We start from the raw sequence: 12,194 nt of genomic DNA, 5'->3' as shown, positions 1-12,194 counted from the left end.
ATTGTGTAAACTTTAGCTTTTTTGTGCACTTGTTTCACAACGTATTTCAAAGAAACGTAAGACATGTTTCTTGACATTTTCTTGCTCAGATCAGTTCAGTAATTGTTAAGTGCTTATAGAATCTCCAGCAGTCATAACAGGATCCGTTCTACATTTTGTCTTTATAATTCAGAGTCAGTAATAAATCAAAAGCCAAAATGATGGTACTCTATTACATTTTACCTTCAAAGAGGATTGCCATTTGATTTCAGTGGTAGTGCGATGTTCCTACTTTGGATAAATGGTATTCATGCCCCATTAAATCAATAAATCTCTCATATTATTCTTGAGCATAAAGCAGATTGATTTGGGGGGGAAAATAAGAGTCTGATAAGTTATCCATAAAAATACAGGCTGATGATGTGGGGAGTTGATTCTTGATGATAACTTTTATATTTATGAATCTGTGAGTCTGTTTTTGTAACTTTTTTTTTTTTTTAACCATTTTCCCAGTTCTCTCCATTCTTTTGTGTGGATTTATATTTCTGGTTGTCACTTTCCTTCTGCCTGAAGGACTTCCTTTACCATTTCTTACAGTGCGGGTGACAAATGCCTTCTGCTTTTGTATATCTGAAAAAGTCTTTTACTTCACCTTCATTTTTTGAAGGATATTTTTGCTGGGTATAGAATTTAGGTTGACAGGTTTTGGGGTTTTGTTGTTGTTGTTGTTTTTCCATTCAGCACTTTAAAAATGTTATTCTACTGTCTTTCAACTTGCTTTGCCCCCTCCCCTCCCTCTTCCCCCTGGTGAGGAATCTGTCTTCTCTTTGTTTCTCTATATATAACTTGTCTTTTTTCTCTGACGGGCTTTAAGCTTTTTCTCTTATTACTGGTTTTTAGCAGTTTGATAATGTGGTTAAGCTTAATTTTGTGTTTCTTGTGCTTGGGGTTCTTTGAGCTTTTTGCATTGGTGGGTTTATGGTGGCCATTATTTCTTCAAATGTCTTTTCTGTCTGACCCCTATCCTCCTCCAGGGACTCCAATTACATGCATATTAGGCAGTTCAAAGTTGTCTCACAGCACATTGATACTCTGTTCATTTTTTAAAGTCTTTCTTTCTGTGTTTCATTTTGGGTAGTTTCTGTTGCTGTGTCTTCAAGCTCAGTAGTCTTTTTTTTTTTTTCAGCGTCTATCTGCTGTTATAAATTTATAATATTTATGGCAAAATAGATATGTTAGAGGATACATCACTGCTCTAACATTTTTTACTTTAGTTGTCTTATAGACCCAACAGAGACTAGTTTTTTTGTTTTGTTTTTTTAAAGAGAAGAATCGATTTTTCCCGTGCCTCAAATTAAATTCTTCTTTGGACTTTCATAGCTAAGCTGTGGTGCCACAGCCCACCCTGTCTCTCAAGTTACAAATGTTTTTGAGGGCATCATTTTCCCTTCATTTTCCAATATCTGTAGCAAGTCTTATTAACTGTGCTTCCAAAAGAGATCTCATTTCCATCCACTTCTCTCCATCTTTTGCCACCATCCTACTCCAAGCCACCATCATCTCCTCCTTGAATGACAGCAACAACCTCCTCACTGTTTCCCTGTTCCTTTCTACCTTCAGTCCTGTTTTGATCTGTTCTTCTTACAGCATTCAAAAAATGACAATCAGATCATTTCACTCTACTTCTCAGAATCTCCTTTGGCTTCCAATTAATGGTATTTTGCTTGAAACCCAAACTCCATTCCAGGCATTTAAGATTCTTGGTCCCTGCCTGCCTCTCTACCATCATCTTGGGTGGCTTTTTCCTTCTTTTGCTGTGCTTTAGCCAAAAATTGTTTGACCGCTACCCACCAAAAATACGTTTCCCTTACAATCTAATACAGGGGAGCATCTATATACTCTACTTCATTGATTCTAAAGTATTTAAAATCAAGATGCATCTTACAGTCATATCTGGTATATGACTCTCTAGTCATGTGGACATAAAGACATGTGGACATGTCACAATTTGGTCAACAGCACCTTGTTTTACTTAATGTCACAGTTTGGTCAACAGCACCTTGTTTTACTTAATGTCACATAAAATTGCCATGGCTTACAATTGACAGCATCCTAAATCTGATGAATTATGGTATTTGAAATAAAAGTTTCCTATAACAATACTTCACTATCCAGGGCACATCTGCATCCCACTGTTTTCTGTTCTATTCTGTTTATTCCATTTCATTGACTAAAACAAAACAAAACAAAAAAGAAAAAGAAAAAACAACCCATTTGTCACGCTTGCCCTTGGGTCATAGCTTGAAGTTTGAAAGCTCTGCTGTAGCCATTCAGACCTTTTTTTTTTTTTTTTTTTTAATCGAATTACAAAACCCTTTCTTGCTTCGAAGATATTTGCCCTCTGCCTTTTCCTGTTCTTTGTATGGCTGACTCCTCATCATATTATGGGTGTCAGTGTAAGTGTCACCTCTTCAGAGAAGCCCTCCTTGATTACCCATAAGGTCCTTTCCATCCCTCTTATCCTTTTTTCTTATACCTTGTTTGTTTCTTTCGTAGCATTTGTCACTGTTTGTAATCATGCCCTTGTTAACTTTCTCTCATTCCCCACTGAATGATGGTAATTCCACCTATGCTGTATGGCACCACAGGGTCTGGCCTATCAGGTGCACTCAGAAAGTCCTTGAATGTCAGCTGAACATTCTAAAATGCTGCAGTTTCAGAGCAGCTTTGCTTTGGAGAAGGCCTTCTTCTTACTTGAAGGTCAATGTCAGGTTTCTGAATCTCAGCAGCTTTTGATTAACAACAAAAAAGTCCCTGTTTGTCTTGGCTCTTGTTCTGTGTGTGTGTGTGTGTGTCTGCGTGCATGTGTGTGTCTCTCAAGGAGTAGGCTAGGGAGGGGCCAATTGGAAGGAAGAGGAAAAGGTTAAGAACGGGGAATAAACAAAGGAACAAGAGTAAAAACTATCTCCTTGAATTTCTTCTTTTTTTTACAAAGCCCCTGGGCATTAATATGAATGTTAAGATATTTGTACAGGGTATGCATGTGTGGTCTAAGTAGTCAAGTGTTATCAACACAACATCATATATTCCTGTAACTTTAATTTCTGATGTTGGACGTGACTTAATTAATTAGTTCTTTGAAAACCAGATGTTTGGGCAGCTGCAACAACCTTCTTGGCTTTCTAGGTAAATTGCTCTTTTCTTTATAAAACCCAAGCATGTAGAATTGTATCCTACACTATGAAAAATTTCTAATTGACTCCTTACCTTTTAGGCACATAGAGATGAAATCCAACGCAAATTTGATGCCCTTCGTAACAGCTGTACTGTAAGTATTAAATCTAAAGGTGATTAAAATAACACGAGACTAAAAACCGAGAGGGAAGAGCGAGCATCTCTTATAACATCAACTGACTCTTACAGACTTTCAGCCTGAAGCACACAATGGGGTCAAACTGATTTGGAGTTCCTGAGCCCCAGCTAATGCCAGTTTCTTGGGTTCCTGCCAGTTTAAAAAATTCTAAACCATTCTTTATTTTGGGGAAGGATGGTTGAAAAGGGGGAAATGGTTCTCACTGCATAGGCTTCAGTAGCTGCAACAAAAGTCCCAAGGCAGCTCCCTCTGCCGCCCCAGTGTTGAAGGTTCCAAGGCTGGTCCCAGCTAGACGCTGTGCAGACGCTGGGGGTGGTTGCCTCACAAGGCTTCTCCAGCCTGCTGCTGGAGAAGTTCTGTGGACCTAGAAATTTTAACTTCCTACTGGGCAAAATGAAACTCTATGGCTCTTTGGGAGATGTCATTTACATGGAGAGAATTAAATTCTGTGAGTGGAGAAGCATCATACATAGGTTATATGATGGGGTAGGGTCAGCGGGAGCTCACTCCTTCCCATTAGAACAAAGGACTGAAATAGGCCCCCTTTCAGAAGACAGGTTGTTATCCTATTCATGGTTCCACCTCCTTTCTTTGGTACTTTCATGGCTTTATTACCTTCTTAGTCCTCAGTGAACTTGTCTCCATTTGTGTTATTTGTATCTGTGAATTTCCAGAAACAACCCCACCATACTCCCCACATAAATCTTTTATTGTCTTGTAATGAACTCTTTCTTTCCTCTTCACCTCTAATAAATGGGACATTAAGTCTTAAGAGTGTATGCTTTCCCCCTTAATTTAGTTACAAAATCCACACTGTAAAATGCATAAAGTGCACTAATCTTATGGGTACAATTCAATGAAGTTCTTACACCATATAGACGATTGCGTAGCCACCACATAGATCAAGATCCAGAACATTTTCATGTCCCCTTCTTATCTGCATCCTTTGCCCAAAGGGTGACCACAGTTCTGACCTCTGATACCAGAGATCAGTTTGGCCTGTTCTTGAACTTCAGACAAATGGCATCATGGAGGGTATGCTTTCTTGGGCTCAGCTTTTTTTGACTTGAGTTGTCTGTGGCGTTTGTCAATGTGGTGGAGTCTGTCAAGAATCTGTTTCTTTTCATTAATTATGATGTAGTGTTGCCCCTGGACACATAGAACTGGAGTTTATTTATCAGTTCTACTGCTGGTGGGATTCAAACTGCTGCTGTAAGGAATGCAGCTGTCAGGAAGCACCATTGCATGAGTCCTTTGGTGGCCATAAGCACCTGTTTCTGATGCGCATATACTCAAGAGTGGGGTAGCTAGTAGGTCACGAGATATGCCTCTGTTTGACTCTAGCAGGTACCCGGCAGATGGATTTTTGGTCAGTATTTCCCGGTGCCAATGGCTGCCTCAGCGGTAGGCCCACCTTACAAGTGTCTCCCAGTTTCCTCCATTCTGCCTCTCTTCCTTGAGAAGCTGATGCGTTCTGTTGCTATACTCTTGGGCCCCCACTTTTTCAGTATCTTACTGTCTCTGTTTCATTTTCTTTTTAATGCACGAGTTATTTGCTTATATTACTTACATGCTCATAAATGATCACTGAATAAAACATAGTTCATTTTATGATCGTGATTTTTTTTTATATTACTATTTTTTCCTAAAATAACTTGGATACGTTTTAAATGTGTACATCGTTAATCCTTCATCTGGAGTTTTCTCTTTTTTTAGTCTTTTGGCATAACAGTTTTTTTTTAATTGAAGTATAGTTGATACACAATATTACATTAGTTTTTGGTCTATAACATAGTGATTCAACAACTCTATGTATTATGCTAGGCTCACCACAAGTATAGTTACCATCTGTCACCATACGATGCTGTGATAATCCCATTGATTATATTCCCTATGCTGTACTTCTCATCCCTGTGACTTAATCATCCCAGAACTGGAAGTCTGTATCTTCCATTCCCTTTTGCCTATTTTACCCATCCCTCCACCCCCCCTCCCCTTTCTGGCAACCATCAGTTCTCTGTATTTGTGGGTCTGCTTCTGCTTTTGGTTTGTTCGTTCATTTGTTTTGTTTTTTTAGATTCCACATGTAAGTGAAATCATGTGGTACTTGTCTATCTTTGTCTGACTTACTTCGCTTAGCTTAATATCCTCGAGGTCAATCCATGTTGTCACAAATGGCACAATCTCATCCTTTCTACATGGCTGAGTAATATTCCGAGTGTGTGTGTGTGTGTGTGTGTGTGTGAATTTCTCATTTTCATAAGAGCTTTTTTAAGAAACATTTTTATAGCTTTATTGAGGTTATACTTAAAGTACAGTAACTTCAAGAGTTTTGAAATGTGTACACAGTTGTGAAACCAGTAAGACAATCAAAATAATGAACATATCTGTTACTCTCAAATGTTTCCATCTGCCTCTTGGTAATCCTCCCTCCCCCAGATTTTAAAAATTAGAGATTTGTTTTTTAATAGAATATGCCAATATGTAGAATGAATTTAGTTACTTTCTTATGTAACTTTTATATTCTCTCGATCCCTCACATTTGCTTTTTTGAGGGGGGAGCGGTGACTTCTAATCCTTGCTTTACTTACTTCTGGCATTCTGTGGAGAAGACTTTGGACCTCTCCCAGTGGAAGGGAGAACACGAAACAGTGACACCCCCCCCAATACTTCAGCTAGAGCTGCTGGGTTGCTTGTGGTCCAGCCATGCACTCTGGAGTCAGATTGAGTTCTGATTCGAAATTGGCCTCTTTGTAACCTCTGTAATGTTAAACATCCACGCCTCCATCTGTTCACCTGTAAAATGGCGCTGACATCGTATATTCCCCATTCCAATATATTATCAATTATAAGATGCATAATTCATTTAATAACTACTCTATAGGGGCTTGGTGAGGGCAGAGACACAGCTGCTTAGTTCCAATATATGTTCACATTTCAGAAGCAGTAAAACTTAGGAGACACTAATTCACAGAATCAGAAGTTTGGTGCTAATGCCTACATCATGGGGGTCCTGCAAGAATTAGATGAAGCCTCCAAGTGATTACACAGGGTCTGGTCCATAGAAAGTGTTGTTTACAGTATGGGTTACTATTAATATTTTATTATATTGGGTTTGCGACATATTCTTTTGTTTAGGAAATGGTCTGCCCCTTTAAAAAGTTTGAAAACCACTGCTTTAGGACAGCATTTGGCAGCAAAAGAGACCCCTGTTACAGTTTTTCAACTTCAAAGACCCTTGATGGGTGTTTCTTTCTTACTGGCTCAATCTGAGATCGTCTCTGCACGGAGACGTCATCTTCGTCGCTGGTGGGAACTCCTGTAATAACTCAACGATAGGAGCTCCCAGTTAGCAGCTTTTAAAAAGCTCCTAAGCAGTAAGATTTTCCAGCTCAGACCATTTCTATATTTTGACGAGATGTAAAAAAAGGATTTGATCCAATCTGGCACCTAAAACCCTACCTAAGTCTGTTTTGGAGGGGAGTTGGTGGGCAAACATATGACACAGTTTTAATTATGAATCAATCTGTCAGCTATAAGATTAAAAATAAATAATATGCAAATAGCTGTCTTCAAGAAGGAACCAGACATTCCGGTAGGACTTCAGCCCTGTGTCTTTTTAGCCTGATGCTCCACATCTGGCTGGTTTCTTCACCCACCAGAGTGCTCTTGAACATTTACCTGGTAACCTTCTCTCTACTGGTCTTCCCGTCAGGTGTGAGAGGTAAAGAGTTCTTGCTCAGAACTGTCAGGTTTCCTTGAAAAGCAACATATAACCCCAAACAGATCTCCCTCTCTCTCTCTCTCTCTTTTTTGGACACTGACAGTAGATCATTTTTTATATCCTTATTTCCTCTTAGAACTGCATCACGATCTCTTATCTGCAAAAACAGCATAGAAGAGCGCTCTGTTGGCCCTGCATTAGGAAGCTGTCTCCCTCCTCTTCTCACTGCTAAGATGGAGTCAGCCTTCCAGTTTCTCTTCTTTACCCTTTATCCTTGGGGTTGGAGGTTAACAAACTCATAATAGAATGAACATATCATTTGCCCTTGAGGTAGAGAGGATACACCCATGGACACATGGGAGACCTAAGAATTCTCCTTGCACATTCCCTGGTTCAGCATCACAGATTGCCTATCACAATACTTAAAAGAATTTTTTTGAATTGTGGAGACCATTAATTTTCTGCCTGTGTCCCAAGTCAGTTCAATATCTGTAAACCCAATAAATGTGTGTGTGTGGATGTGTGTGGGGGTGTCTAATGCTAATACTTAATACCCCAATGCCAGCAACCTCAAAATAAAATCACAAGCTAAACATATTATGGCTTGGGCAGAAGGAATATATAAGAAGTCTGGATGAGTTAAAATGCTTTAATGAGTGTTTGGGTGCTTCACACAAACATGTAAGCCTCCTCTTGACAAACCGGCAAAATAGAGAGGGTAGAATATAGAACCAACAGCCACAGACTGTAAGTAGAGATCAGAGGTGTGAGACCCCTTGAAAACTGGATGACAATAGGGGACTAGAAGGATGCCTCCCACTCCAGTGGGCCCATCGCAGATGAAGTGAGAATCATAATCTTGGCACATCATTGAGCTTTTCAAGCATTTCTTCCTTAGCACTTTATAATCTGTTTTGAAGGGAGAAGAGTTAGCAGAAATGGGCTAATAATAAATTGCAATTTTCCCCCCATAAATCATAGAAACGGAGTGAGAACCCAAAGGCTCAGTTATATCTTCAAGTGACGAGTAAATTATTTTGGCCACATGTATATTATGTGAGCAGATTTTCTGTAGTCTCTTTGCTCTGCAAGAGGTACCATGATAATCTTTAAAATGAGGCATTGTCTTGGTCATTAATTTTTTATCCCTTGTATCCTTATATTCCACAGGCTACATTAAGGTAGAGCAGTATGAAAGAACATTCAAAACATTAAAAAAAAAAAGAAAGAAAGAAACAGGAGGTAGTAAATACAGTATTTACCTCCATATCATAAATGAAGACCCCAGCCCTGCAAAGTTCAGGATTTAGGGCTTCAGACTCCAAGCTCCAAGGCCAGCTTGCCTCTGTTTTTTTTTGGTCGGGGACAGGGAAGGACATTAGATTGAAGCATAATAGTTAAATGGAGGCATTTACAGTCCAGGATGAAAACTATCTTAAGGAATGGCTTTATTACATATAAGATGGAGACCAGTTGAACTATTGGGCATCATTCATTCCTTCTTTCTGCTTTTAGGAGATTTAACCATGTCACCCAAAAGGGTGATCCAAGGATCCCTTTGAGCCATAACTGCCCACTAGGAATGACAAACTTAAGAGTTTTTCACCTCCATTTTCCATGATAAAGAAGGAGTCCTAGCTAAGGACCCAACCAGATAACCTTCATTCCCCATCTTGTAACCAACGGTGCTTTAGGAGTTAACAGGACTTTTGACATTAAAATACAAATTACTAGACCACTTAACTACATTAAAAGCTTATCAGCTCAGTTAACAAAATGAAAAGCTCTGTTTTCTGAACCACATTGCACAAATGTCCTTAATTGATGCTCTTTAATTCTATGTGCCTGGTAAGATTTTTTAAAAATTGATAATCAAAGGGGTTAAAATAGGGAATTAGTCATGGAAAGAGTGGCATCACTTCCTAAACTAAGTCTACTCTAGGTTTGGAAATTGGAAACAATTAATAAACTGTAGGCTTCAAGGCATTTCCTTTTAATTTACTTCTTTTTGTTACATAAAATTTAATTTACTGCCTGTGTGCCTCATTCCAACTATTATTAGAAAATTGCCCTTAAACTTCGAAAGTCTTACATACAATAGCTCTCTGCAAGCCTGATACTGAACCTTGGAAAAGAGAATAGGGAAGCTAAATGCACTGAAATCAAAGTCATTCTGCCATTGAGCAGAGAAATAATTTAGCAAAGCCAGATTAAATCTCTCAATAAAATGACAATTTCATATACATGCCTTCCCATTTTTTGATAGCTAACTGTATAATAAAAAACATTAAAGTGATGCCATGGCACAATGTTTTCAGGATTATTCTGAGCTTCCTTTAAATTTTTCCCTTTTGTTGCATGAAATTAAATTTATTGCCGAGGTATTAAAATAACTCTCAGTGTCCTTCTCAGTCAGTCCTCCTCGATAAAAACTTCTTGCTTTCTAAGACTATCCCTGGTTCTAATGTCCTGTGGATGGTGCTGTTTAATTAGCTGATCGTGATGCTACTCTCTGAGACGCCTGTCCTTGGCTTGCATTTTCCACATTATATTATCGTCCATTAACTTGATCCCATTTCAAGTTGCCGCTTCCATACGACAGTCACTTTTGACAGATCTGCTTTTGCCATGTCTTCCAGATGGTTCCTGAGGGAGAAAGAATCAGAGACTTTTCTTTTTCCACCACAGCATATGTGTGGTAGTGCTGAGTGGGCGGGCATGGGAACTCGGCTTTGGCAGCCGGGGTTGGCTGAGCAAACGGAAGTGGCACGTGCATTGCTAGTGTCACGTAGGTTCTAAAATCAATGGCTCTAGTAGCAGTTCTCATTTCAAATGGACTTGCTCGATGCACAACTGGGTTCCATTCCTCTTTAGGTAATCACAGACCTGGAGGAACAGCTAAACCAGCTCACTGAGGACAATGCTGAGCTCAACAACCAAAATTTCTACTTGTCCAAACAACTCGACGAGGCTTCCGGCGCCAATGATGAGATAGCACAGCTGCGAAGCGAAGTGGACCATCTTCGCCGTGAGATCACGGAGAGGGAGATGCAGCTCACCAGCCAGAAGCAAGTAAGGGCAGTAAGCAGTGTCAGGGATCCCTGGCACACTTGGATCCCGTTAGAGCGGGCACCTGGTATACCTCTCCCAAGGGATCCGAGACTGAGCCTTGTCTCTTAAATGGGCTCTTTTTCATCACATGTCTGTTTTGAGGGCTTGGGGGTTTGGAAAAAGTAGTTTTTAGAAGTGTGTTGTCCTCTTCATTTGGATTTTTAAAAAAGTAAAGATAAAATAGAATGGTCTGGGAGGCTAGTGCAAGTCCCTTGATTTTTAAGCGTAGTCTCTTCCCCCTTGGCTTGCTTTGGGTTCTATCTTCAAGGTGGTGGCAGAAATGGCCCTTTATCCAATCCTGTCTGGTCCCCTGGGTCTACAGAAGAAAGAGATACACTGTGGTTCAGACTGTAGTTAGAAACTTGTGCTTTTCTGACACTGATCCAACAAAAGTAACATCCAGGAAATCCTCATTTGATACAAGGCACAACTCAGTGGTACTGATTTGCAGACGATGGAGGCTCTGAAGACCACTTGCACGATGCTGGAAGAACAGGTCATGGACCTGGAGGCCCTGAACGACGAGCTGCTGGAAAAAGAGCGGCAGTGGGAGGCGTGGAGGAGCGTCCTTGGCGACGAGAAGTCCCAGTTTGAGTGTCGGGTTCGAGAGTTACAGAGGATGCTGGACACCGAAAAGCAGAGCAGGTGGGACTACCTATTTGTAGAAAGCCATTTGTGGGATCACCTAAGCATTAGGAACAGTGTGACCAACAGTCCCAGCTTGCCCAGGACTGAGAGAAGTTTCTAGCATACAAGACTTTCAGTGCTAAAGCTGGGAGACTCTTGGGCAAACCACGGTGGGTTGGTCATCCTAGTTGGAAATATGGCCACTGTCCCTTGGATTCTGTGTTGAAAGCTGGTGTCCTTTTACCCCATGTGGAGACCTGAGAGTCAGCAGGGCAAATAGCTCAGTGCTTCCTTGGCAGAAACTCTTACCTTGTGTTTGTTATCATTGTGACCATGTGGCAAGACCATCTCCATTCTAACCCCGGTCCTGTGTACACCAGGGTTTCTCAACCTCATCACTATTGACTGTTTGGGCTAGATAATCCCTTGTTGTGGGGGCTGTCGTGTGCCTCGTAAAATGTGAGCCTCATCCCTGCTTTTACCCACTAGATGCCAGTAACAACCCCTTCCTCACGTTGTGACACCAAAAATGTCTGCAAACATTGTCCAATGTCCCAGGGGGGCAGCATCAACCTTGGTTGAGAACAACTTCTCTACAAGAATAGTTGAGCTTTTTTCTTTCGTGGTAGGAAATAATAAGTTCAAGCAGGATCTTTCCTCTGCTTTCCCACTTCCATTTCCAAAGTCAGAATCCTCTTCCTACTGGGACCATGATAGTGCAGGTCACATACTTCCTACCCCTGGGGGTTGCCTTTCACACTGCAGACATGGCCGATGGGAAGAAAGGTTATGACAGCTTTACAGCTGCAAAGTGTTTGGTTCTAACAAAATGGGTCTATTATGACAGTTTACCAGCAGATAGAAATAAATGGTCTTGAAGAATAGGTCTCATTTTCCAGTGTGCACGTAAGAGTTAGCTCATGACTTCATGTGTGCACAAATGAATTGTATCCTTCCTTCTTAGCCTCACTCATATCACCTTCCTCTGAGACTGACCTTCCTGGGATACTCTGAACTCCTTAACTGAGATAAACTATGCCTAGAAACGCCTCTCACAAAACATTTAGTTGGATACCATTGGACTCATTTTGGCATTTCCCACATTGACTTGACCACAGTACGGTAGACTCAGCCAAATGTGTTGGATGTTTAATGTGTGCTAAGTCACTTACACTAGAAAAGATTGGAGGCAAAAGATGAGACTCCTTCCATTTCGAGAGACACTGGTAGACCTACTCATATTTTGGATATTCTCCCACTCGGTATTTGCTCAGGTGACGGGCTGCCAGTTTAAGACCTCCTGTTCCTCTTTCCCCTGAGCCTTCATGGTATATTCCAGTTGCTTTCACGCAGACCCCCTCCCTTCTGCCCTCAAGTGCA

The 12,194-nt window shown here is 40.6% G+C and overlaps 1 protein-coding gene across 1 annotated transcript in view; it reads left to right on the top strand.

Moving 5' to 3' along the window:
• The window catches only part of LOC111156397 (citron rho-interacting serine/threonine kinase), a 219,270-nt gene that overhangs the window by 109,166 nt on the left and 97,910 nt on the right, over positions 1-12,194 (top strand). The window contains 3 exon segments of the mRNA XM_022517252.1: positions 3,254-3,307; positions 9,951-10,148; positions 10,639-10,832. Coding sequence (XP_022372960.1) covers positions 3,254-3,307; positions 9,951-10,148; positions 10,639-10,832 — 446 coding nt within the window.

This window comes from Enhydra lutris, unplaced genomic scaffold (assembly GCF_002288905.1).
Source record: "Enhydra lutris kenyoni isolate GAN:26980312 unplaced genomic scaffold, ASM228890v2 scaffoldscaffold46, whole genome shotgun sequence".
Classification (NCBI taxonomy): domain Eukaryota; kingdom Metazoa; phylum Chordata; class Mammalia; order Carnivora; family Mustelidae; genus Enhydra; species Enhydra lutris.
Note: the sequence above shows the minus strand (reverse complement) of the source record. Positions and strands in the feature narration are given on the sequence as shown.